Source organism: Belonocnema kinseyi, chromosome 3 (genome assembly GCF_010883055.1).
Source record: "Belonocnema kinseyi isolate 2016_QV_RU_SX_M_011 chromosome 3, B_treatae_v1, whole genome shotgun sequence".
NCBI lineage: Eukaryota > Metazoa > Arthropoda > Insecta > Hymenoptera > Cynipidae > Belonocnema > Belonocnema kinseyi.
Window position 1 is genome coordinate 105,080,887 of NC_046659.1, and position 27,921 is coordinate 105,108,807.

The following is a 27,921-nucleotide window of genomic DNA, read 5'->3' on the forward strand; positions in this document are numbered from 1 at the left end:
TTTTTCACTCCATATTTAAAAAATAATTATTTATTTGTATTCCATAGTTAATTATGGAAAAAAAATTAATTTTCAACTGAATTCGCCTAAAATTGAAGATTCGAAATGTATATTTTTTAAAAATAAAAAAATATTATCTATCATTTTTAATAATAAAGATACTATAAAATAAAAAATTGTGCATCAATATTAAATTTCTATTTTAATTTTAAAAATGCCTAGCATCCTCTATTTGAAGAAAAAGAAAGTTTTTCAAGAATATGGGGAAAAGGGGGATTGAAAAAATGGGGATATTACATTTTTAACAATGTTTTTTACCTTGAGTATCTCGTCCCATTTGAGTTTAGAGGTTCCCTTCTTCTTTTTGGTGATGCCCTTTTTTTTGGCAAATTGTTCCCATTTTGTCAATGGTTTTGGTTTTGGAACGCGACGCGCTCGCGGTGTAATAAATGTGGATTTGGGCAATTTGGCAATTATTGCTTCTTCAAGTCGCTCAGTTGGTAATTCCCAGATTTTGTTAATTAACAACTGCACATTATCTCGAGTTGTGTCTTTAATGAATTCTTCCGGTTTCGAGCTACAAATGTAAATCGGTTGAAAGAAATTTAATTTGAAAATATCTCATAAACAAAAAAAGACAAGGATTTTCTAAAAGTTTTAGGAAAAATTCAATTGATTTTAAAATACATTTTAAAGTTCCGAAAAAATTTCGGAAATGATTTTAAATTAAATTTATTTAATTTTAATTAAAAATGAAAATAATTTACCTTCTAATTTAAGAACTGTTCAGTTAAAAACTTTTTTTTTTCATTTTTAATGTTTAGCCTTAAGTTACTTAAAGTAATCAAATTTTTTAAAAATTTTAAAGTTCATTGCTTGATTTTTTAATTTAGAGTATTGACGCTATAATTTATAAAAGTTGTAAATTTTTTAGTTAATGTCCATTTCATGAAAAAATATTTTTTTTTTACAAGAAACTGATTATTTTCTATAATTTAAGTTTTCTTACAAATATTATTTTCTCTTTGAACACAATTTGTTTCCCACAAATGCCTCTAAATTTATTATACAAATTTATATCTTTGCCATTTTCATATTCTTGTATTTAAAAAATTTGTTATACATTATTTTAAAAAAATGCAGGGTGCCTAATCGCGAAAAAAATCTCTAAAATTCCAGGGGTTTTCCAGATATCTCTACATTTTTCTAGTTTTTTTTTAGGCATTTTTGAAACAATTAAGCAGTTTCAGGTTAAATTTTTAGCCAAAGAAATTCATCTTCAACCGAAAAGATCATTTTTCAACTAATAAGATTAATTATATACAAAAAAGATAAATTTTCAATAAACTATTGAATTTTTAACAAGATAAATAGATTAATTAAATTTAAAAAATCGAACACTAAAGCTAAATAATTGTTTATTTAAGGTAATAAACACTGAGCTCTAAATTTGAAATTGAAATTTTTAAAACTCAAAACTTTTTAAAAGTTCAATTATTTTTATTTTAAATAATTTACAGATTCACGTAAAGCTTCAAAATTCTATTTCAAAATCTTGAGAAATATAGTAGTTGTTTTAAATTGGTTTAAATTTAAAATTATTTTTTATTTTTTTTCTAAACTTAATATCTTTTAAAAATACTTAAATTTTTTCTACAATTTTTAAGAAATCCTGCAAATTAGAAAAAAAAGTCCTCAAAATTTTGATGGAAACATAACAATTGCACATTTATTTATTTTGAATTTAATAAAAGCCTTTAATTAAAAATATATTATTATCAAGTTATTTTCAAGATTTAATTGTTTAAGTCTTCAAGAAAAAATTTTTAAATTGTTTAAATTAAAAACGTAAGCTTAAAAATAAAAATCTAAAGCGGAAAATTTGTTAAGTTAATTTAAAAAAAAAAAGAATAATTAACAATTATTTGTATTGTTAACCAAAAAAATTAAGCTTCAACTTAAAGTATGAATCTTCATTAAAATAAATTAATTTTCAACCGAACAGTAAAATTTCCATCCAAAAAGATGAATTTTTAACAATAAAAATTAATATTCTACAAAAAATACGAATTTTGAAAAATATACATTTTCAACTAAGAAAGACTAATTATGAACTAAAAACTTCAATTTTAAATCAAAAATTAATTTTAAAAAAATACATGAATTTTTTTTTCCGAGAAACAGATGAATATTCAACAGAATACATTAATTTTTAACTGCAAAATATATTTATTATAAATATATCTATTAAGCTATTTATTAATTATATTAAATTAATTATATCATTTCTGTTACAAATAATAATAATAAATTTAATTAAATTATTAAATAGCTTAACAGATATATTTATAATAAATACATTTTCAAGTTAAAAAAATTAATTTTTACTAAACAGTTGAATTTTTAAACAAAGAAATTGATTTTCAAGCGAAACAAAATAATTTTTAACAATATATTTTAATTTGAAACCAAAAAAATGAATTTGTTACCATAATGATGAATCTTCATTCAAATAAATTAATTGTGAACCAGCTAGTTGAATTTCCATCCAAAAGGATGAATTTTCAACCATAAAAATTAATTTTCTAAAAAAAATACGAATTCTCAAGAAAATCAAATGAATTTTCAGCTAAAAAAGAATATTCATGCAAAAATGGAATAGATATATTTTCCAGTTAAAAAAATTATTTTTGACTAAATAGTTGAATTTTGACAAAAAAAAATTATTTTCAACAAAAAACGTGAATTTTCAACTAGAAAGTTTAATTTTCAACAAAAATATAATACACACATTTTCAGTTAAAAAATTAATCTTCTACAAAAAATACGAATTTTCAACAAAAAATAAAATACTTAAATTGAAAAAATACTTTTTAACAAAATACTTACATTTAATCATTTTCAGCCAAAAATGAAATAGATTTGTTTATAATAGAAATGACACAGTAATTAATTTGATTAAATTATTAATTATCTTAAAAGATATATTTTCCAGTAAAAAAATGAATTTTCAACAACAAAAATTTATTTTCAACAAAATACATGAATTTTCAACTAAAAAAGGTTTAATTTCCAAAAAAAATAGAATACACACATTTTCAGTTAAAAACTAATTTTCAGCGAAATACTTACATTTTAACAAAACAAATTGATTTTAAAAAAAGACATGAATTTTCCACACCCACAATAACAGTTTTCTGAATTTAAATTTTAGTCAAAATTGAAATCTCTACAATGTTTAAATCCAAGCATATTAAAAATTTTATATAAACTACTCAAACAAAAACATATGAGAATTCAGACCTCAAAAAATACGAAATATAAATTTTGAGAATTACACTCGTGAAATTTTGAGGTTACCTAAAGATTTTGTTGTCAATTGTGTTATAATCTGAAGCTAAGAGTGACCCCACATCGATATCCAGGTCCACATCCTTGTGCACTGTAATTTCTCCAATCTGATTTCCATTTTCGGCACTTTTTCGAAGTATTTCGTTAACTATATCCATATTAAACTAAAAACACGTGTTTATTTTGATCCCTTTTGATGAGAGATTCAGAGACCGCTTGACCGATTTCCGCGGCTGCGCCAAAAATGACATCATTAGAATTGTCGTGCACGATTGGTTGCTTTCGATTTCAGGAAATTGCGTTCTGCTCCGATTCTCGAATATTTTTACAATGCGCATGTGTCGCGTCGGCGACTAGATTAGTTACTATTAGCGCGCTTATTTAAAATAATTAAATGTGCAAATGAATTGTTTACAGCAAATAATAATGTTGAAATATAGGAAGATATTGATAATGATTAAAACTGACTATTTGTGATAAAAAGGGTATTTTTTTCTCTGAATTTGAAATCGATCATTTATTAAAAATAAAACTATGTATGGCTTTTTTAGGTTTCACTTTAATTATTTTAAATAAGCACGCAAACAGTAACCAATCCGGGTGCTGCAGTTGCTGGCATGACGCATGAGCACTGCAGAAGGATCCGAGAACGTGCGTACGTGAACCACCAAGTTGAATAAGGATACTTTACTCTAGAGTTCTTAAATTCCCAATAATTTAAGTTCAGGTTATATTACCGAAAATATGACAGAATTTAGGAGAAATAAAAAAATTTAAGCGAATTCAAGAATTTATGATTTTTAACATTATTTTTATTGTTCAGGCTATATCAGCGGTTGAATATAAATTATTTTCTAGCTCAGACATATTCAGGAATTACAGTGTTTCATATACAAATTTAACATTTTCAAACCTATTCAAATATTTTAAACAAAAAAAAAAAGTTTTTTCTACTTTAAAAGATAACTGTTTAACAAGATACTGGAATTTTCAACAAAATAATTGAACTTTTAATATAATAGTTGAATATTCCACCTAACAAGACAAATTGCCAACCAAATAGTGCCATTGTTTATATTTTAATAAAAAAAGAATTAAATTTATACAACAAAAGATAAGAATTTTAAAACCAAAAAGGCGAATTTCCACCAATTAAAGATTTTTCGCTGAAAAAATAAATAAAAGTTTATCTAAATAATTGAACCTTCAGACCAGAAGACAAATTTTCTTTACAAAAATTTAATTTTCAAACAAAAAATATGACTGTTCAACAAAAAAATTAATTTTCCTCAAAGCTGATGCATTTTTACGCAAAAAAGGAAATTTCATACGAAAAAATGATTTTTTTACAAACAAAAAAACGCGAATTTTTAACTACAAAAGATCCGTCTTTAAAAATGGAAAAGTTCCATTTTCTGTTAAAAAATGAATTCTAAACAACAAAAAAGAAGTATTTTCCACAAAACAGTTAAATTTTCAATCAGACATAAGCTTTCAATAAAAAAAATTCACGATGTAGTTTAACGTTGACCCAAGTAGTTGAATTTTCAATTAAAAAAGATTAATTTATAACAAGATAATTAAATTTTAACCAACGAGATAACTTTTCAACTTAAAATATAAATCTTGAACAAAAAAGTGATTTCTTGAGAAAACAATTCAACCGAATGTGTTAAACAAATTAGTTAAATTATCAAGCGAAGAAGAACGATTTTTAACCAAAAAGTTGCATTTTAATACAAAAAATGAAATTTTTTCTATAACAGATGAAGTTTTAAATCAAAAAGATAAATTTTCAAAAAAGTATTTGAATTTTCTGTTGAAAAAGATTTTAGTCGAGTTTTCACAATGAAACTATGAATTTTTGAACAAGAAATAATTTTCCACCACAAAAAATTGAATTTTCAATCCTAAAAGACGAATTTTCAACCAAAAAGGATGACTTTTTAACAAAATTGTTGAATTCTCTAGCAAATAGTTGCATTTTCATCAAAAAATATGAAATTTATTTTGAAACAGAAGAATTTTTTATTGCAAAAAAAGTTGACTTTTTATCCAAAAAAGATTCCAAATAATTCAGTAAAATCAAAAATTGAATTTTTGGAACAAAAAAATAAGTTTCTACGAAAAAAATTGAGTTTTTAATCCAAAAAGACGAATTTTTTCAACCAAAGAGGATGATTTTTTAACAAAACAGTAAAATTCTCTACTAAATATTTGCATTTTTATCCAAAAAAGATCAATTTTGTACTAAAATAGATGAATTTGTAATAAAAAAGTCTTTTTTTATACGTGGAACTTTCATCCAGAAAATATTTCAGTTCATTTTTCAACACCAAAATATAAATTTTAAACTAAAAGTAAATTTTCTACGAAATAGTTAAGTTTTCAAGAAAATAATATAATAGCTTAATTTCTAACGAAACAGCTGCATTTTGAATAAAAAGAAAAATATCTAATTTCTGCTAAAGCAGGTAAACTTTAAAATAAAAAAGACAAACTTTTAAAAACAGAATTGAATTTTCAACCTAAAAGTTAACGAAAAAATGCAATTTTCTAGTAAATAAAATAAATTCTTCGATTCTCATAAGTTCTCAGAGAATTTGTTTCTCGGTTATAATTTTGGTAATATTCTCCTTCTCGTTACCGTTCTCAAAGTAATATAACCGGCCCCAGAACTCTAACCCACTCCCATGCTGCCTTTCAAAAACTTGGGCGCATAGGTTCGGGTTTAGTTATTTGGCATCGTCCGTAGCGCCTCTTGCGGAAAAGCTTTGAAATACAATTTTTCTAATTTAAAGCGTTTACAATTTAACAATCTTATTTTGAATTGAAGAATCTCGAATCTTAATAATTTAGGAATAAAATTCCAAAAATAGGACCAGTTAAAACCTTTAAAAATGGAATATTTTCTGATTAGAATTTTGAAAATTCGCAACAACTTTCTTCTGAGGATTATCCTTTTTATTATAAATCTTATCTTATTTTATCTATATATTTAATAATTTTCTTTAAAAGACATCGATTTTGGTTGAAAATTGTTTGCTATTTTTATTTTGGTGTTAGAAAGTGAACTGAAATTTTCTTTGGATGAAAATTGAACTATTTTTAAAGTTTTTTGTTTAAATCACCTGTTTTAGGAGAAATTTTATCTTTCTTGAATAACAATGTAACTTTTCGGTTAAAAATTCAATAATTTTTTTGAAATTTTGTCTGGTTGATTTTAAAATTCACCTGCTTTAGCAGAAATTAAAACCTTCTTGGATCAAAATGCAGTTGTTGGATGAAAATGCAACAATTTTGTTAAAAGTCCTCATTTTTGTTTAAAAATCCTACTGTTGGAATTAAGCTATTATACTATTTTCTTGTTTGGCTATTTCGTAGAAAATTTATGTTTTTGTATTGAAAAATGAACTAAAATCTTTTCTGGATAAAGTTCTACTTAAAAAAGAAATTTGTAATTTTTTATTATAAATTCATCTGTTATAGCACCAAATTTAAACTTTTTTATATAAAAATGCAACTAGTTGGTAGAAAATTCATCTCGTTTGCTAAAAATTCATCTTTTGTGGTTGAAGAAATTCGTTTTTTTAAAATGAGAATTCAATTTTTTCCGTAAAAACTTATTTTTTGGTTAAAAAATTCAATTTGTAGAGTTAACTGGAATCTTTTTTTGGATGAAAACTCAAGTTTTTTCGTAATTAAAAATTATTTTACTTTAAGAGAAATCTCATCTATTTTTTTTATAAAAATGCAATTATTTGGTAGAGAATCCAACAATTTTGTTAAAAAGTCATCCTTTTTGGTTAAAAATTCGTCTTTTTGGATTGAAAATCCAATTGTTTTCGTAGAAAATTATTTCTTGTTTTAAAATTCATATTTTGATCGTGAAAACACGACTGAAATGTTTTTCACCAGAAAATTCAACAGTTTTTTTTTTTTTTGAAAGGGTATTTTTTTAATTTAAAACTTCATCTGTTCTAGAAGACATTTAATTTTTTTTGTAATGAAAATACAACTTTTTGGTTAAAAATCATTCTTCTTTGCTTGAGTATTCAACTGATTTGTTTCAAAGATTTGGCTGAATCACTTTGTTAAGAAATCACTTTTTTTCTAAATATTTATATTTTTAGTTGCATATTCATCTTTTTGGTTGAAAGTTGAATTATTTTGTTCAAGATTAATCTTCTTTATTTTTTTATTGAAAATTTAACTGTGTAGTTGAAAATATATATTTTGAAATTAATTTTTTAACAGATAGTACCATTGTAGGTTCAATAATTTAGATAAACTATTATTTACATTTTGAGCGAAAAATCTTTATTTCTTGGGAATTCGTCTTTTTCGTTTCAAAATTCTACTCTTTTGTTGTATTAATTTCATTATTTTTTGATTAAAATATAAATTAGGACACTTCATCTTCGGCAATTTGTCTTTTAAGGTTGAATATTGGACTATTGTGTTAAACATTTTGTTACTTTGTTAAAAATTCAAGTATTTTGTTAAAAAGTCATCTTTTAGATTAGAAAATACATTTTTTTCGTTTGTGATAAATTAATAAATTTGACAATTTTATATTTGTATATAAAATACTGTTTTATTCCGATAACAAAATATTATATGTTACAAGTATTACCAGATTGAAATGCTGGTATCTGAATATTAATGATTTGAAGTGAAAAATTAGTCAAGGAAAAATAAGGGAATTTTGAAAGTGTTTTGGGTTTCGTAACTGTCCGCAAGAGGTACTACGAGCAATGCAAACTAACTAAATCCGAATTCAGCAATGATGCCAGTGTTGGCACCCTGTGCTACTACGCTTGCGTTAGGGCTGCGCGCTGATTTACCACACTTCGCGCGCAATTCAAAATTACTTTATGAAACAATTTTTCTAATTCAAGTAAATAACTATCAAAATATGCACAAGGATATATACAAATTTTCTAACTTTTGATTTCAGCCAAAAAAATATAACACATATATTATATAAATAACCGTTTATTTTCATTGAATTCCAAATACCAACTTATATTTTACAAAACATTTCATTTAAAAAGTAATTTCTTGAAAAGTGATTAAATAATTATTTATAAGTTTTTAATCAAAAAGAACAATATTCTGAGCTGAAATTTTGTTAGAAAAATTCAAATATTATCATTATTATATTCTGCAATTAAATTCTATATATTAAGCTGTTAAAACATTATATGGTATTTCAAAAAATGTATCTATTACAAAATGTTTTGTGAACTGTAAGTCAGGTTTTGTAGTTCAATGAAAATAAACTATCATTTATCAAATATGTGTTATAAATTTTTTTCTTGCCTGAAATCAAAAGTTACACAATTTGTATATATTTTTCGCATATTTTAATAATTATTTATTTAAATTACAAGAATGTTTTTTTTTCATTAAATTTTGAATCGCGCGCCAAGTGTGGCTAATTATCGCTTAGCGCTAACGCAAGCGCAGTAGCTCAGGGTGCCAACATTGGTATAATTGGAATTCAGACGTCCAAGTTTTCCGTGAGTGGGATCTTCTTATACTTATACTACCTCGTGGTCTCCTTATACTATTTCGTGACCTTCGTGACGTAATCACAATATCTTCGACTACGTGAACGACGTGGATGCGTAGCATGACTATCCTAACCTCAAAAACTTAGTTTAACATGGATTATTTATGTTTTATTGGTTTTAATAAATCGTTGAATAATGTTCATTCTAACTGAATTCAAAGATACTGTTAAAATCCCCCCGTGGAAATTCAAGAGGAAGTTAAACGACGCAATTACTGAAGAGTTGAATAGAAAACTTGCGAACAAGGTAATGTTTTTATAGATAAATTAAATTTTTTATTGATTTTTATGCTAGAAAATAATTTAAGTTATTAGAAATCATATTATGCTCGTGAAAATCCGAAAAAAATTGTTCCTATCAGACTTGAAGGCTTTGAAAGTAGACTTTAAACTAGATGACCAAGAAAGTGGAAATTTTTTAAAAGAGCGAAAAAACATTCTGTAAAATCAAAAACACCATTTAAAAATTAAACAAAAATCCACTCTCGAGCTGAAGTTTTGCTAAACTCAGGTCAAAAATGTTTGACTAGGAAAAGAGATTAAATTCGAATTTTAAAAAGTCCATCTGTTTCGAGAAAATGCTTAAATTCTGAAAAACTAAGGCCAAATATATTTATTTTTATTAGATGATAACAATTTAAAGAAATGTTTACGATTGAATTTTTTTTAATTAACTTTTTAACCGAAAATTTAAATCTTCTATTTTTGCCTGAAAATTTATCGTTTTTGGTTAAAAATTCACATATTTTGTTTGAAAATTTGTCTTTTTTGGTAAAAAATTCATCTTTTTGGTTGAAAATTCATCTCTTTATTTGAAAATTTATCTCTTTTGATTGAAAATTCATGTTCTTGGTAGAAAAATTAATCATTTTGATTGATAATTGAACTATTTTGTTGAAATTTTATTGTTTAATGAAAATTCATTTTTATTACTGAAAATTTAACTATTTCATTTTTTGTCGAATGTTTATCGTTTTTGGTTGAAAATTCAACTATTTGGATGAAAATCCAATTATTTTGTTAAAAATTCGTCTTTTTTTGGTTTAAAAAAAATAATATTCTTGGTTAAAAATTTATTTCCTTGGTTAAAACTTTTAACTATTTTATTGTAAATTTTTTTCAAGACTCATCATTTTAGTTAAAAATAAATTTGTCCGTTTGAAAATTGTATGTTTTTGTTGAAAGTCCCTATTTTTTTATTTGAAAATTAATCATTTCTTTGGGTAAAAAAAATTTCTATGGTTAAAACTTTAACAATGTTGCTGAAAACTCTTTTTTTGTGGCTGAAAATTCATCCTTTTTCTTCGAAAGTTCATTTTCTCTTAAAATTTAACTTTTTTGTTTGAGAATTTAACTATTTGGCTACAAAATTAATTTTTAGATGAAGATTCATCATTTTGGTTAAAAATGTATTTCTTGTTGAAAATTTAATTATTTTGTTGAAAATTCATTGTTTCTGAACAAATGCCTTTTTTATTAAAATTTCCTATTTTTTGGTAGAAGAATAATTTTATTTTGTTGAAAATTCTTTTTTTTGTTGTTTAAAATTAAATTCTTTATTTGAAAATTTATCTCTTTTGATTGAAAATTCGTTTTTTTTTGGTAGGAAAATTCATCTGTTTGATTAATAATTGAACTATTTTGTTGAAATTTTATTGTTTAATGTAAATTCATTTTTTTTCAGTGAAAATTCACTTTTATTACTTAAAATTTAACTATTCCTTTTTTAGTCAAATTTTTATTATTTTTGGTTGAAAACTCAACTATTTGGATAAAAATCCATGTTTTTTTGTTAAAAATTCGTCTTTTTTGGTTAAACAAAAATAATATTCTTGGTTGAAAATTTATTTCTTTGGTTAAAACGTTAACTATTTTATTGTAAATTAATTTTTTTATACTCATCATTTTAGTTAAAAGTAAATTTGTCCGTTCGAAAATTGTACTTTTTGTTGAAAATTCCTATTTTTTAGTTGAAAATTCATATTTTTTGTAGATAATTTATGTTCTCTTAAAATTGACCCTTTTTAGTTGAAAATTTAACTATTTGGCTAGAAATTAATTTTAGGATTTAGATTCATCATTTTGGTTGGAAATTCACTGTTTCTGAACCACTTTCTTTTTTATTAAAATTTTCTATTTTTTGCTAGAAGAATAATTTTCTTAGTAGAAAGCTAATCTTTATGGTTGAATTATTTTTTTAATTAATTTTTTAACCGAAAATTTAAATATTCTATTTTTGACTAAAAAATGAGCATTTTTAGTTAAAAATGCACATTTTCTGTTGAAAAATTGTCTTTTTTTGCAGAAAATTAATGTTCTTGGTTCAAAATTCATCTTTTCGGTTTAAAATTCATTTCTTTTGTTGAAACTTCATCTATTTTGTGGAAAATTTTTCGTTTTGGTTATAAGTTGAACTAATTTATTAAACATTCAGTTTATTTTTAAATATCCATTATTTTAGTTGAAAACTCATTTATGGTTAAAAAATCATCTTTTAGGTTGAACTATTTTTAATGTTAATGTTTCATTTTTTTTTATTAAAAATGCATCGGTTAAATTAAATATTTTTCTTGTTCAAAAATTCAACTCAATGGTTAAGAGTAGAATTTCTTTGTTAAAAATTGATTTTTTTGATTCAATATTGATACGAATTCAACTATTAATTTTCTAGAAAAATTGATCTTATCATTTTTTAGGTTAAATGTTAAATTTTTTGTTGAAAATTCATCTCTGGTTGAAAATTTAATTATCTTATTCAAAATTTAACTAATTTACATAAAATCCTTATTATTGGTCAAAAATTCAACTGATTGGTTAAAACTAGAATTACTTTGTTAAAAATTCTTTTTTTGGGGGTTTCAAGATTAATATTTTTAGTTGAAAATTTAACTATTCTATTTTCAGTTGAAAATTAAACTATTTGTTTGAAAATTTAATTATTTTTTTGAAAATTCCACTATTTTGATAAGCAATTCTTTTTTTTTTTTTTAGAATTCATTTGTGTAACTAAATTAATTTTTGATTGGGAATTTATATTTTTAATTTAAAATTAATCTTTTTTAGTTGAGAATTCAACTATTTGGTTAAAAATGTGTTTTTATAGGAGAAAATTAATCTTTTTGGTTGAAAATTTAACTATTTTGTTGAAAATTCGTCTTTTTTGACTGTATTCAATTGCTTTTACTTCAAATTAATATCTCCTTTGGGTTGAAATATCAACTATTATTTTTCGTTGATAATCCATCTTTTTTTGGTCGAAAAATCAACTGCTTGGTTTAAAGTTAAACTATTTTTAATAAAAGTAATTTTTCTTGTGGGTAAAGATTTATCATTTTATTTGAAAAGTCATATTTTCGGGTGAAAAATTGAACTTGAAAATTAAACTATTTAGTTGAAAATTAAATTTTATTGATTAAAATGTTTTGGTTTTGTTAAAAATTAATTTTTTTATTTAAATATTCAAGTAGTCGATTTTTGGTTGGAAATTTATCCTTTATAAGTTGAAAATTCAACTATTTGGTATGAAATTGATTTAATTTGTCGAGAATTCGTCCCTTTGGTATGAAATTGATGTATTTTTTCGCAAAATTCGACGTTTTAGTAAGAAAATTAATTTTTTTTATTGAAATTTCATCTTTTAGGTTGTGGATTTAATTACTTGATTAAATATTCGTAGTCTGTAGTCAAATTTAACAGTTTGTAAATTCGTTCTTTTTGGTTAGAAAATTAATCTCTTTAAATGTTTAATTAATATATTATTATTAGTTTAATCAGTTTTATTAATTTAATTTATTAAAAATAACTTTTTGTTCGTTTAATTCAACTGAAACTTACTTGAAAATTCCACTATTTAGTTGTGGATGAAACTATTTGGTTACAAATTAATTTTGTTTTTGAAAATTCGTCTTTTCGAGTTGAAAAATCATCTCTTTTTGTAGAAAATCTTTCTTTGGTTGAAAACTCAACTATTTTTTTTTTTTTAATTTGGAATATAATTTTACTTTAAATGGCATCCTTGCTTTTTATTTATTTATTTTTAGCTGAAATTTTGGAAAAAAGTATCCTATATTGTTTAGGCTTTCAAGATTTTACCAATTTTATAAAAATAAAATTAGTTTATAGTTTACTTTGTCTTATTTTAGGTTTATCCAAATGTTGGATTGTGTATCGCTTTACACGATATTCAGAAAATAGAAGAGTCGTACATTTTTCCAGGAGATGGTTCCTCTCACACACCGGTATCATTCCGATTTATTGTTTTTCGTCCATTTATGGAAGAAATAATAATTGGAAAAATACGAAATTGCAGCGTGGAGGGAGTACATGGTAATTTTTTACGGAATTAATTATAAACAATTTCAATTTTGTATTGCATTTTTAAAGTCAAGAACTTTCTTCAAACTTCCAAAAATTTTTTTTTTATAAATTAAAAAAAATCGAATTTATTAAAGTATACTTTGAAACATGTTTATCAAAATGCTACCATTTATTATTTAAGAATTTCTTTATTGACTTTTAAATTATAAAAATATATCAATTATACAAATAAATAAAAAAGAATTAAGAAATTTCACGGGTTTTCAGAATATTTCTATCTTTTCAGGACAAAGCAGAGAAAAGTTAAATTAGATCTTAAAATTCCTAAAATTATTATTTGTTTTCTAAAATATTTAGCTTGGTTATTACAATTATTTTATTTTATAGCTTTAATTTATAAGAAAGAATTTTTTTAATTCAGTGGAAAACATTTTTATTTAATTCCCTATTTAATAAAACTGAAAATAAATCGTTTTTATCCAGATTTTCAATATAAAATACAAATTTCGATTAATTATTTATTTTTTTAAAGTTTAAAAAAAATTTTATTCGAGCTAAAATTAGATTTTGTGATCTAAGAAAAAAAAACTATTATAATTTTTTTTAAATATATATAAATACAATTTTTGAGTCATTTTAAAAAATATTGAAAACTGCCAGAAGTTTTGAAGAATTTTAAAATTATTTTATAAATTTTTGGAAATCTTTTCAAGATTTTACATATTTTCGAATCCTTTCGAAACTTTTAAATATCTTTTGAAATAGTTGAGTTTTTCTAAATTTTTTGAAAATTTCTGAAAAAGCTTTAAAGTTTTTTTAAAGTTTTAAATTCTTTCAAAACTTTTAAATATCTCCCGAACTTCTCAATATTTTAAAACATTTTTTGGAAACCATTCAAAACGTTTTAAAATCCTTTTTAATTTTCCTCAAATTTTTTCTTTTTCTTGAAACCTGAAAAAAATTCTTAAAAATCTTCTTTTTTCGAAATATTTTCAAATCTACATTTTTTGAAACATTAAAAAAATGTTGTATCGTTTGAAATCTTCGAAATATTTGTCAAACTTTTCTTAAATTTTTCCTATAATATTGTAATCTTGAAAAATTGAAAACATTTCATTGGAAATCTTCTGCATTCTTTTTCGAAATTTCAGGAAATCATATGAAATCTTTTTTAATTTTGCTTTTAAATTTATTTATCAGAATGAAAAATCTTTTTTGATTTCCCCAGGAATTTTAAGAAATTTTTTTTACTTGAAACCTTTCAGAATTATCTAAAAAAAATTTCAAAACTTTGATTGAAAATCTTAAAAAATTTACATGTTTGTACATTAAAAAAAAATCTTTTCAGGTTTAAAATTCATTCTAAATGTTTTTAAATCTTATAAATGTCTTTGAAACTTACTCGATTTTTTTCTCTAAAATATTGTAATTTTACAAAAGAAAAAATTGTGCTTTAAAATCTTGTAAATCATTTTTCGACATTTTTTTGAAATCGTGAAAATATTTTGAAATACAATACAAAATTTAAAAAAAAATTGGAACTTGAATATTTTTGCTTTCGCGATTAAAAAAAAAAGTTGTATCTTGCAAAATTGGAAACCTGTTCTAAAATATTCTACATTATATTTCTAAATTCTAGGAAATCATTTGAAATCTTTTGAATTTTTGCAGTTATTTTAAGAAAATTGTTTTTTGATTAAAATTTTTTAAATATATTTGTATTGTTTCAGAACTTTTCAAAATTTCAGGAAACCATATAAAATATATTTTTTTTAAATTGTTTCTTAAAACTTATTTTTAGGAATAAAAAATCATTTTTAATCTTTTCAAGAATCTTAAGAAAATTTTTTTTACTTCAAACCCTTCAGATTTATTGCAATATTTCAGAAATTTTTGATTAAAATCTTAAAAATATACATTTTTTTTAGATTTAAAAAATTCTTTTCAAGTTGAATTTTTTTCTACAATTTGGTGATGTTGCAAAACTGAAAAATGGTTTTTTAAAACCTTCTGGATTGTTTTTTGAACTTTTAAGAAATCGTTTGAAATGCAAAATTGTAAAAATTTGCTTAAAAATATTCTACATTATTTTTCTAAATTCTAGGGAAACCATTTAAAATTATTTTAATTTTTGCCGATATCTTAAGAAAATTTTTCGAAATCGTTAAAAATCTATATTTTGTAATTATTTGAAATTTGTAAATGTTTTTTTATCATTTCGGAACTTTTAAATATCTCTCAAATTACTCTAAATTTGTCTAAAATTTTGTAAGCGTGCAAATTTGAAAATTTGTTAAATTTTTTTAATATCTTTGAATATGTTTGTAATTTTAAAAAAGAAAAAAATTTTTTTTTTAAATTCCAGGCATTTAAATATTTTTGTTTCGGTTTCGAAGCTTTTAAAATAGGAAAACTTTCCACTAAAATATTCTAAATTCTTTTTCAAAATTTTAGCAAATCATTTTAAATCTTTTTAATCTTTGCAGATATCTTAATAAAATTTTTTTATCGTTTCAGAACTTCTAAATTTGTCTAAAATTTGTCATTAAAATTTTCTATATACTTTTTCGAAATTTGATGAAATCTTTTTCAATTTTCTCTTGAAATTCGTTTTTCATAATTAAATATAAATATCATTTTTAAATTTTCCAAGAATCTTAAAAAAATTGTATTATTCCCTTGAAACTTTTCAAATTTTTTAAAGAGATTTTTTCTTCTAAATTTGCAAAAATCTACATTTTGTTAATAAAAATTTTCTAGAATCCTGCAAAATTAACGAAATTGTCTTAAAAATTTCTATATCTTTTTTTTTCGATGCAAAATAAAAAGAAAAAAATATATATACAATAGAATTTGAAAATTAAAAAATGATGTTTTTTTTTCTTCTTCTAAAATATTAAGTTTGTTTAATATAATGATTATAATTCAGTAAATCTGAGTAAAGCTTCGAATTTTGTGACCGCCACTATTGGAAATATTAAAAAAATTTCAAATTTTTCGCAAAAATTTGGAAAGGTTCGAAAAATGTCAGGAACGAACACAAACCTCTAAAGAGTTTTTTTTTCTCGAATTTTTTCCAAAATCGAAGAATTTTAGGAAAAATTGGTTCTAAAACTTGTAAAAATGAAAAAAATTTTGATTATTATTTTAGTAAATATCATAATTTGAAATAAAATTCAATACTTCAGTGACCGTGGGATTTTTTGAAGACATAATCATTCCACCTCAGAAACTGCAGCATGAGTCGAGATTCGATGAGACTGAGAGAATTTGGGTCTGGGAATACAAAACTGACGATGGAGAAAAACACGACCTGTTTATGGACGAACGTAATGAATATTTGAGTCTAAAATTTAGATAAAAATATAAATTTAGAAAAAAATTTAAATAAAAAAGAATGATTTAATTGAAAATTTAAATATTGCAATTTATTTACAGATGAAATTATTCGATTCAGAGTTGTTAACGAAGTATTCTCCGAGACTTCACCAACTAGTCCTCAAGTTACTGGCGAAGCAGAAAAAACCGAGACGAAAAACAGTTCGCCATACACTCTATGGGTATGAAAAATTAAATTACTACCATTTAGTACCACTTTTATTTATTAAATTTGATAAAAATTGCAAAAAATTTGAATGTATAATTAAATTCCAGTCGAATATTTACCATTTTTCTTGATTTATTATATTTTGTGGTAGAAAAATAAAGCATTTGATAGAATAGTAAGTTTTTTTGTTGTTAAAAATTTAAACGTTTTGTAGAAAATTGATAATTTTGTGTTGAAAATTCGTCTTCTTGATTGGTATTTTAACTATTTTGTTAAATTTTCGTTTTTCTCAATGAAAATTAATTTTTATTACTGAAAATTTAACTATTCAATTTTCGTTGAATATTGATAATTTTTGGTTGAAAATTCAACTATTTGAATGAAAATCGACTAAAATTTGCTAAAAATTAATCTTTTTTTTTTTTTGTAAAAAAATAATAATTTTCTTAATTGAAAATTTATTTCTATGGTTAAAATTTTAGGTGTTGAAAATTCTTTTTTTTTTTAAATAAAAATTAAGTTTTCCAACTGAAAATATAACTTACATTTGTGGTAAAAATGTATATTTTTTAGTTGAAAATTAAGTTTTTTGGTTTAAACTTGAACTATTTTGTTCAAAACTTTTTTTTTTTAGTAGAAAATTTATTATTTCTGTTGATTCAAAATTATTTTTTAGTTAATTTCTTTAACCGGAAATTTAACTGTTCCATTTTTGACTAAAAACTCATCATTTTTAGTTGAAAATGCACATATTTTGTGGAAAATTGGTATTTTTTTCGTAGAAAGTAACGGTTTTGGTTAAAAATTCATCAATTTTGTGGAAAATTCCGTTTTTTTTGGTAGTAAATTAATGTTCCTGGTATTTGAAAATTCATTTATTTGATTGAAAATTGAACTATTTTGTTTAAAAATCATGTTTTTCTGTTGAAAAAATTTTTTTTAACTTATAATTCAATTGCTTAAAGTTGAACTACTTTATTAAAAATTTATATTTTTGCTTAAAAATGAATTTTGAAAACTGAATATATAATTACTCCATTTTTAGCTAAATATTTTTTAGTTAAAAATTCAACCGTTTGTTTATTATTAATTCTTTGGTTACAATTTTTTTGTGAGAAAAAATTAATTTGTTTGTCCTGCATATTTAACTATTTTATTTTTTGTTTATAACTGATCTTTTTTCAGTTAAAAATTCAAATATTTGCTTAAAAATTTATATTTTTTAGTTGAAAATCGCCTTTTTAAAATTTGTTTCTTTGTTTTTTTTTGTGGAAAATTAAATTCATCGCTGGTTAAAAAATAGTTGTTTTTTTTTTGGTAGTAAATTAATTTTTTTTTAACTGAAAATTTAAATATTCCATTTTTGGATGAAGTGTTAAAATTTGTATTGTTGTTTGTTTAAATTTGATTAAAAATTGGTATTTTTTAAATTAAAAAATTCAATTATTTAGTGAAGAATTAATGTATTTTGTTGAAAACTCGTATTTTTTGAATAGAAAATTCATCTTTTTTGAAAATTCATCATATTGGTTGAAAAATCAAGTTAAACTTAGTTGGTTAAGAGATAAATTCGTGTGTCAAAAATTCATCTCTTGCAGTTGAAAGTTTATAATTTTAGTTGAAAATTCATCACTGGTTGAAAATTGTTTTTTTTTTTTGTGTAAAAATTTATGTTTTTTTTAATTTAAAAATTCAATTCTTTGGTAAAAAATCAATGTATTTTATTGAGTTAAATATTCATCGTTCATGAATTTTTTTACATCGCCTTTTTTTGGCAGAAAATTAATCTTCTTTTTCGAAAATTAATTTATTTTGTTGAAAATTCAACTTGAAAAACATTTATTTGGTGGAAAATTGAACTGGTTTGTTGAAAAATAATTTTTTTTTATTGAAGATTAATCTTTTTTTTACTGAAAATTTAATTGTTTATTTGAAAATTAAAACTTGATTTTGTGGTTCGAATGTTCATCACTTTAGTTGAAAATGCATGTCTATTTAAAAATTATTTTTTTTTTTTTTGGTAGACAATTTATCTTTTTGTTAAAAAATTTATTTATTTGGTTACAAATTTAACTATTTAATTAAAAGTTTAACTACTTTTTTTAAAATTCAATTTTTTGGCCTAAAATTGATATTTTTCAGTTGGAAAGTCAATTATTTGGTGGACAATTAATTTATTTTGTTGAAAAAAAAATTTAATAGGAAGTTTAAATATTCGAGTGTTTTATCACTTTGGTTGAAAACTTGCTTTTTTTTAGTGGAAAAGTAATTTTCAAACTGAGAATTCAAAGATTTCATTCTTGGTTGACAACTGATAATTTTTAGTTGAAAATTCGAATATTTTGTTGAAAATTGATATTTTTTAATTTAAAAATTCATATGTTTTATGGAGAATTATGGATTTTGTGTAGTTGAAAATTAGTTCTTGGAACTGCAAATTTTATCTATTTCATTTTAAGATGAAAACTGATCTTTTTTAGTTAAAAATTGATATTTTTTGTTTGAAAATTTAATTATTTGATGAAGAATTTACGTATTTTGTTGAAAAATCATCCTTTTTTCATAAATAATTAATGTTCTTGTTATAAAATGTATATTCTTGATTGAAAATTCAAGTATTTCAGTTAACTATTCATAATTTTAGTTTTGAAATTAATCACTTTGGTTGAAATTTTTTTTTCTGGATAATTAATTTTTTGAACTGAAATTTATCTATTCTATTTTCAGTTGAAAATAGATCCTTTTTAATTGAAAATTCAACTACTTGGTTAAAATTGTTCTTTTTTTTAATTTAAAAATTCAAATTTTTAGTTGAAAATCCAATTATTTAGAAGAAAATTAATTTATTTTGTTGAAAAATCGTCTCTTTGGGTGAAAAATTAATCTTCTTGTTTGAAAATTCATCACTAGTTAAAAAATAGTTGTTTTTTTAAAACAAATTAATCATTTTTTCATCTGAAAATTTAACTATTTCATTCTTGGTTCAAAACTGATCTTTTTTGGTTAATAAATTAAACTGTTTAATAGAAAATTGATTTTTCTTAGTTGAAAATTCAATTATTTACTTGACAATTGATTTATTTTGATGAAAAATCTTTTTTTTTTTATTAAAAAATTAATCTTCTTCTTTGAAAATTCATCTTATTGGTTGAAAAATTTTAATTTTGTAGTTAAATATTCATCATTTTGTTTTAAAATGATTTATTTGCTTTTTTAAATAAATTTAGTTGGTTAAGAGATAAATTCTTATGTTAAAAGTTCATCTATTGTAGTTGAAAATTCATCACTTTAGTTAAAAATTAATTTTTTTATCTGAAAAATTAACTATTTTATTCATGGTTGAAAATTTGAGTTTTCCAGTTAAATATTCACCGTTTTGTTTGAAATTTTTTTTTGTTGAAAATAAACTTAGTTAATTGTTGGTATTTTTTTAACTAAAAATTTTACTATTTCATTCTTTGTTGAAAACTGATCCTTTTTGGTTAATAAATTAATCTATTTAATAGAAAATTGATTTTTCTTAGTTGAAAATTCAATTATTTACTTGACAATTGATTTATTTTGATGAAAAATCTTTTTTTTTATTAAAAAATTAATCTTCTTCTTTGAAAATTCATCTTATTGGATGAAAAATGTTAATTTTCTAGTTAAATATTCATCATTTTGTTTTAAAATGATTTATTTGCTTTTTTAAATAAATTTAGTTGGTTAAGAGATAAATTCTTATGTTAAAAGTTCATCTATTGCAGTTGAAAATTCATCACTTTAGTTAACAATTTATTTGTTTGTTTTTTTTTGTATGGAAAATTAATTTTTTTAAACTGAAAATTTAACTATTTTATTCTTGGTTGAAAACTGATATTTTTAGTTAAAAAATTCAACTCTTTCGTAGAAAATTGGTCTTTTTTAGTTGAAAATCCAATTATTTAGTAGAAAATTAATTTATTTTGTTGAAAAATCGTCTTTTTGGGTGGAAAATTAATCTTATTGTTTGAAAATTCATCTTATTGGTTCAAAATTTAAGTATTTCAGTTAAATATTCATCATTTTGCTGCTGAAAATTAAACACTGGTTAAAAAATAGTTTTTTTTTGTAACAAATTAATCATTTTTTCAACGGAAAATTTAACTATTTCATTTTTTGTTGAAATGTTAAAATTCCTTTTAGTTGAAATTGTTGAAATTTGTTCTTTTTTAATTTAAACATTCAATTATTTAGTAAAGAATTAATATATTTGGTTGAAAACTCATCTTTTTGGAATAGAAAATTATTCTTGTTTGAAAAATCAATTTTTCCAGTTAAATATTCATCATTTTGTTAAAAGAAAATTTTTTAATAAACTTAGTTGATTAAGAGATAAATTTTCATGATAAAAATTCATCTATTGCAGTTGAAAGTTTATAATTTTAGTTGAAAATTTATCACTTTGGTTGAAAATTTTTTTGGTTTGGAAAGTTAATTTTGAAGGTGAAAATTTAACTATTTCATTCTTGGTTGAAAACTGATCTTTTTTGGGTAATAAATTAAACTATTTAATAGAAAATTGATTTTTCTTAGTTGAAAATTCAATTATTTACTTGACAATTGATTTATTTTGATGAAAAATCTTTTTTTTTTTATTAAAGAATTAATCTTCTTCTTTGAAAATTCATCTTATTGGTTGAAAAATCAAGTTTTCCAGTGAAATATTCATCATTTTGTTTTAAAATGATTTATTTGCTTTATTAAATAAATTTAGTTGGTTAAGAGATAAATTCTTATGTTAAAAATTCATCCATTCCATTTGAAAATTCATCACTTTGAAAATTCTTTTTTTTTTTTGTTGAAAATAAACTTAGTTAATTGTTGGTATTTTTTTAACTAAAAATTTTAGTATTTCATCCTTGGTTGAAAACTGATATTTTTAGTTAAAAATTCAACAATTTGGTAGACATTTTTTTTTTATTTAGCAATTGAAATATTCAATGAAAAATTAATTTATTTTGTTGAAAAAATCGTCTTTTTTGATGAAAAGTTAATTTTCTTGTTCGAAAATTTATCTTATTGGTTCAAAATTCAAGTATTCCAGTTAAATATTCATCATTTTGCTTCTAAGAATTCATCACTGTTTTAAAAATTCTTTTTTTTATTGCTTTTTTGTAGCAATTTAATTTTTTTATAAACTGAAAATTTAGCTATTCCATTTTTGTTTAAAATGTTGTAATTTGTTTTGTTGTTTGTTGAAATTTGATATTTTTTAAATTTAAAAATTCAATTATTTGGTGAAAAATTAATGTATTTTATTGAGAGATCGTCTTTCTGGCAGAGAATAATCTTTTTATTTGAAAATTCAAGTATTCCAGTTAAATACTCATCATTTTGCTGCTGAAAATTCATCACTGGTTAAAAAATTGTTTTTTTTTTTGGAACAAACTAATTTTTTTTGTTGAAAATTGAACTATTCCAATTTTGGTGGAAATATTGTTTTCTTGTTTGTTGAAATTTGGGTTAGAAAATTAATCTTGTTTCAAAATTCATCATATTGGTTGAAAAATCAAGTTTTCCAGTTAAATATTCATCATTTTGTTAAAAAAAATTTGTTGCAAAATAAACATAGCTGGTTAAGAGATTAAAAATTCAACTGTTTGGTAGAAAATTGATCTTTTTTAGTTGATAATCTAATTATTTAGTGGTCAATTAATTTATTTTGTTGAAAAATCGTCTCTTTGGAGTAGAAAATAAATCTTATCGGTTCAAAAATCAAATATTTCAGTTAAATATTAATAATTTTGCTTCTAAAAATTTATTGCTGGTTGAAAAATAGCTTTTTTCTTTTTTGTAGCAAATTAATTGGTCTTTTTTAATTTAAAAATTCAATTATTTAGTGAAGAATTAACGTATTTTTTTGAAAACTCTTTTTTTTTGGGATAGAAAATTAATATTTTTTTTAATTAATTTTTTTTTAAATAAACTTTGTTCGTTGTTGGTATTTTTGCACTGAAAATTTAACTATTTCATTCTTGCTTGAAAACTGATATTTTTTAGTTAAAAAATTCAACCATTTGGTAGAAAATTAATGTTTTTTAGTTGAAAATCCAATTATTTAGTAGACAATTAATTTATTTGATTGAAAAATCGTCTTTTTGGGTAGAAAAGTAATCTTCTTGTTTGAAAATTCATCATTTCGCTTCAAAAAATTCGTCACTGGTTAAAGAATAGTTTGTTTTGTTCTTATAGCAAATTAATTTTTTTTAAACTGAAAATTTAACTTTTCCATTTTTGGTTGAAATTTGTTTTTTGTTTGTTGAAATAGTTGAAATTTGATCTTTTCAGTTGAAAGTTCAGTTATTTGCTGGAGAATTCATGATTTTTTTTTACATCGTCTGTTTTGTAGAAAATTAATCTTGTTTGAAAACTAATTTATTTTGTTGGAAAATATTTTTTTTTTTTTGCTATAATATTAATCTTTTCATTTAAAAATTCATCCTATTGGTTGAAAATTTAAGTTTTCCATTTAAATATTCATCGTTTAGTTAAAAATTATTCTTTAGTTCAAAATTCGACTATTTGGTAAAAAAATAATCGTTTTTTACTTGAAAATCTAATTATTTAGTGGAGAATTAATTTATTTTGTTGAAAACCCGTCTTTTAGGGTAGAAAATTAATATTCTTGTTTGAAAATTCATCTTATTGATTCAAAATTCAAGTATTTCAGTTTTATATTTATCATTTTGCTTCTAAAAAATTCATCACTGGTTTAAAAGTAGTTTTTTTTTTGTAGCAAATTCATTTTTTTTAATTGAAAATTTAATTATTTCATTTCTGGTTGAAATTTTGTTTTGTTGTTTGTTGAAATTTTTTAAATTTGATTAAAAATTTATCTTTTTTTAATTAAAAAATTCAATTATTTGGTAAAAAAAATTTATTTATTTTATTGAAAGATCGTCTTTCTGGTAGAAAATAATCTTCGTGTTTGAAAATTTCAAGTTTTCTACCTAAATATTCATAATTTTGTTTGAAAAAATTTGTTGGTTGAAAATTAGTTTTTGTGTGGAAAATTAAAATTTTGAACTGAAAAATTAACTATTTTATTCATGGTTGAAAACTGATCTTTTTCAGTTAATAATTCAAATATTTGTTAGAAAATTGATCTTTTTTAGTTGAAAATCCAATTATTTAGTGGACAATTAATTTATTTCATTGAAAAATCTTTCTTTTTTTTGCTAATATATTAATATTTTCGTTTAAAAATTCATCTTATTGGTTGAAGATTCAAGTATTCCAGTTAAATATTTATCATTTTTCTGCTGAAAATTTAACTATTTCATTTTGGGTTGAAATTTCAAAATTAATTTGTTATTTGTTGAAATTTTATATTTTTCAGTTGAAATTTAAATTATTTATTAATTATTTATTAAATTATTTAAATTATTTGAGGAAATTGCCACCTTTTTCTCCTATTTTGGGGTTTTTTCATTGTTTTTTTTTAGTTGAAAAAGTACAATTTTATTAAAAATTACAAGTTTGACAATAAACATATAATTTTTGTTTCAAATAAAAATAATTATCTTTCAATCCAAAAAGATCAATTTTTAACCAAAGAAGATGAATTTTAAACAAAACCGTTAAATTTTCAACCAAATAGTAGAATTTGTATCGAAGAGATGAATTTTTAGCCAAAAGGTGATATTTTTTTTAGCAGATAGTTGAATTTTCCACCAAAAAAGATGATTTTTAAAGTAAAAGAGAATTTTCAATCCAAAAAGTATCAATATTCGTCAAAAAAATATGACTTTTTAACAAAATAGTTGAATTAAAATTAATTCTGAAAAAAAAATTAATACTTTTTTTGTTTTTTGTTTGTTTTTATTTTGTTTATAATAAAAAGAACTCACTTTCAATCGAAATAGATTTTTTGAATCAAAAGGTTAATTTTGAACAAAAACGGTGACTTTTTAAGAATCTCGTTCAATTTTCAATAAAATAAACTTTGAAACAATTTGTAGAATTTTGAACTAAACACCAAAAATATAATAGTAGACTTTTCAATAAGAATTATTAACTTTCAAATATAAGAGCTGAATTTTCAATAACTAAAAAAAAAAGATTTTTCTACCAAAAGATAAGTTTTCAACAAAAAAATATGAATTTTCTATAAAAGTATACATTTTCGAACAAAAACGATTACTTTTTTTTAAAAAAATGGTTGAATTATCACAAAAAGTATGTTTTTTAAGTAAAAGAGATTATTTATTAAACAAAAATACAATAATAGACTTTTCAAATAAAAAGAATTGATTTTCAACCAAAAAATATAACCAAAAATTTTCAATTAAAAAAAAAAAAAAATGAATTTTCTGCCAAACCATATAATTTTTCGTCCAAAAACGATTACTTTTTAACAAAAGACTTTAATTTTCAATAAAATAGTTCAATCTTTAACTAAAAAGTAGAATTTTGAAGCAACAATTTTTTTTTCATCGAAGATTCATAATCTTAATTGAAAATTCGTTTTTTTCTTTGTTAAAAAATTTAATTAAAAATTTGTTTTGTTGTAAACAAGTTTTTTTTTTTATCTACAAATTCAAATGTTTTGATAAAAAAGTCAACTGATTAATTGTAAATTAACTTTTTTGGTTGTTATTTCATGTTCTTGTTTTTAAAATTAAATTTTTTAATAGAGAAGTAGGCTTTTTCGATTGAAAATTCAACAAATTGGTATAAAATGAAACTGTTTTATAGAAAATTCGTTTTTGTTTTTATTGAAAATTCCTGCTCAATGAAAATTTATTTACTCCATTTTTGGTTAAAAATTCAACTTTTTTGGTTAGAAATTCAATATTTTGGTTAAAAAATTATGTTTTTTTTTTATTTAAAAATTCGTCTTTTTTCGGTAGAAAATCAATTTTAGAAAATCATTATTTTTCATTCTTTACTGAAAATTTTTTCTTGCTAGAAAACTCACTTTTTGGTAGAAATTTCATCTCTTTTTGGTTAAAAATGCAATTCCTTAGTTGAAGATTGATCTATTTTGGTTGAGGATTAAACTATTTTCTTGAAAATAAAAAAATTTCGTATAAAATTCAACTTTTTTTTTTTAGAAAATTCGTTTTTATCGTTGTTGTTTTAATTGAAAATTAATTTTTCTCAGCAGAAATTTGTCTGCTTGATTTTTTGGTTAAAAATTGAACTTTTATGGTTTAAAAATTAAGAGTATTCATCTTTTCTTTTTTGAAAAATCAACAATTTGGTAACGGATTTAAGGATGTAGTAAGAAATTGAATGGTTTTGTACAAAAAAAAAAAAAAATAGTTTTAATTTTAGAAAAAAATGTCACCTATTCACCTTTTTTTGACGACAATAGGTACTGTGGTGACTGAAATTAATTTATTTTGTTAAAAATGCAATACTTTCAGGCAAGTGGATGAGCTCATGTTGCAAAAAAAAAAAATGAATAAAATAAAATAAGGTAAGTTTCAAGTATTATGTAGGCTCAAAACGTTTATTTATTTCCAGGGCGCCATTGATGAGCCAGGTCTCGGATGTCTGAGCTGGTGGGAAAACACATGAATTCAGGATTAAAATTAGAGTCAATAAATCATTAATCACGTTTTTATTTCGCACGCATTTCACTCTGTCTCATAATTGCTCGTTCTTAAAACTAATTACTCTTCGAATCGAGTCACAATTTGTTATTTTCTTATTCTTCTTCTTCTTCTTCTTCTTTTTTTTTTACCAATAAACGAAATGTGTTCGGCAATCTTTTGTACAATATTTACAAGGACATTTTTATTTTGTACCCTCGAAACTTGCAATTGCGCGCCCGAACACGTTTTGACAACAGCAAAGTCAAAATTCCCCGTGAAATTTCGCGCCAAGTTCTGCAGCGCAGCAAAGTCTCTTTTCTGATTTATTTTATAAATTAGGTTGGTCGAAAAAAAAATTATATTTTTTACTTTATTTAATTTTCTTCTTTTAATTTGACCTCATTTTTTGTAATTTATTGAAAAAAAGTTCAATAAATCGTTTAATTTTGAAAATAATTGTAAATGCATTATATTGTTTAGGAAAAGTTTTGATAATTTTTCAGGATTTGACGAAAAATGAGGAAAACTGAAGTTTGAAGGATTTTAACAAAATACGAAATTTTAAATGATTTTTCTTTCTTTCAGTTTTTTTTAAAATGAATTCTGAGAAGAGAATAAAGAAGATTTGACAAATATTTTTTATTATTTCTTCAGATTTTGAAGCAAATGTGAAAGACTTCAAATCGAAATTTTAGAAAAAGTTTGAGTAAGTTTAAGAGATATTTAGAAGTTTTGAACCGATTCAAAAATAATTAAAAACTTGTAATTATTTCGAATAATGATAAAAATAATTTTTCTAGTTGCAGAATTCGAAAAAGAGTGTAAAAGATTTTAAATCAAAATATCTGGATTTGTTAAGATTCAAAAATTTTAATAATATATAGTAGATTAAAATTTTAATAAAATTTTAATATATATAGTAGATTTTTAAAGATTTTGAAAAAGGAGCTTTTTTAAACCCCGTAAGGTTTCAAAAAAATGAAACAATTTTCTTAAGATTTCTGAGAAAATTTAAAAAGATTTGAAATTATTTCCTAAAATTTAGAAAAAATTTAAGTAAGTTTAAGAGATATTTAGAAGGTTCGAAAAAAAAAATCAAAATTAATTTAAAACCTGAAATTATTTCGAATAGTTTAAAATAAAGTGTAGATTTTTGCAGGTTTTGAACGAAAAATATTGACGGTTTTTAAGAGTTGTGAAAGGTTTCATAAGAAAAATAGCATTTTCTTAAGCTTCTCAGGAAAATAAAAAATTATTTTTTATTTTGAAAAACTAATTTTAAGAGAATATTTAGAAATATTTTAAACATTTCCATAATTGCCAACAAAAAAATCTGGAAGATTTTAAAGTAATTTTTTTAATTTTACAGAATTTTTTGGGGTTTTAATATATTAACAAAAAATTTTCTTAAGATTGCTAGGAAAATTCAAAATGATTTCTTATTTTGCAATATGATATTTAAGATAATATTTAAAAAGATTTCAAAGGATTCTAAAATATTCCCATAATGGTAAAAAGAATCTGGAAGATTTTAAGACAATTTTTTTAATTTTGCAGGATTT

At 21.9% G+C, this 27,921-nt stretch overlaps 2 protein-coding genes across 2 annotated transcripts in view; one reads left to right on the forward strand and one right to left on the reverse strand.

Annotated features, from left to right (window-relative positions):
• LOC117169979 (ribosome biogenesis regulatory protein homolog) overlaps positions 1–3,579 on the reverse strand; it is a 24,811-nt gene extending 21,232 nt beyond the window's left edge. The window contains exons 1-2 of the mRNA XM_033356491.1: positions 3,361–3,579; positions 319–577 (exon numbers count right to left, since the gene is read on the reverse strand). Coding sequence (XP_033212382.1) covers positions 319–577; positions 3,361–3,509 — 408 coding nt within the window. The 5' untranslated portion in view covers positions 3,510–3,579. The remainder of the gene's footprint in view (positions 1–318; positions 578–3,360) is intronic.
• Positions 3,580–8,936: 5,357 nt separating this feature from the next.
• Positions 8,937–26,544, forward strand: LOC117169058 (DNA-directed RNA polymerase III subunit RPC8). Its single transcript, XM_033355159.1, has 5 exons — positions 8,937–9,176; positions 13,072–13,255; positions 16,435–16,575; positions 16,685–16,806; positions 26,289–26,544. Exons 1-5 carry the CDS (start codon positions 9,066–9,068, stop codon positions 26,340–26,342), a joined length of 612 nt encoding a protein of 203 aa, XP_033211050.1. The 5' UTR covers positions 8,937–9,065; the 3' UTR covers positions 26,343–26,544.
• Positions 26,545–27,921: the final 1,377 nt, after the last annotated feature.

Excerpts from the sequence above, each read along its gene's own strand:
- LOC117169058 (XM_033355159.1), top strand. The coding sequence starts at position 9,066 with ATGTTCATTCTAACTGAATTCAAAGATACTGTTAAAATCCCCCCGTGG. Across the intron at positions 13,256-16,434 it reads CAGCGTGGAGGGAGTACATG|TGACCGTGGGATTTTTTGAA; the intron begins GTAATTTTTTAC and ends TCAATACTTCAG. Across the intron at positions 16,576-16,684 it reads CGACCTGTTTATGGACGAAC|ATGAAATTATTCGATTCAGA; the intron begins GTAATGAATATT and ends ATTTATTTACAG.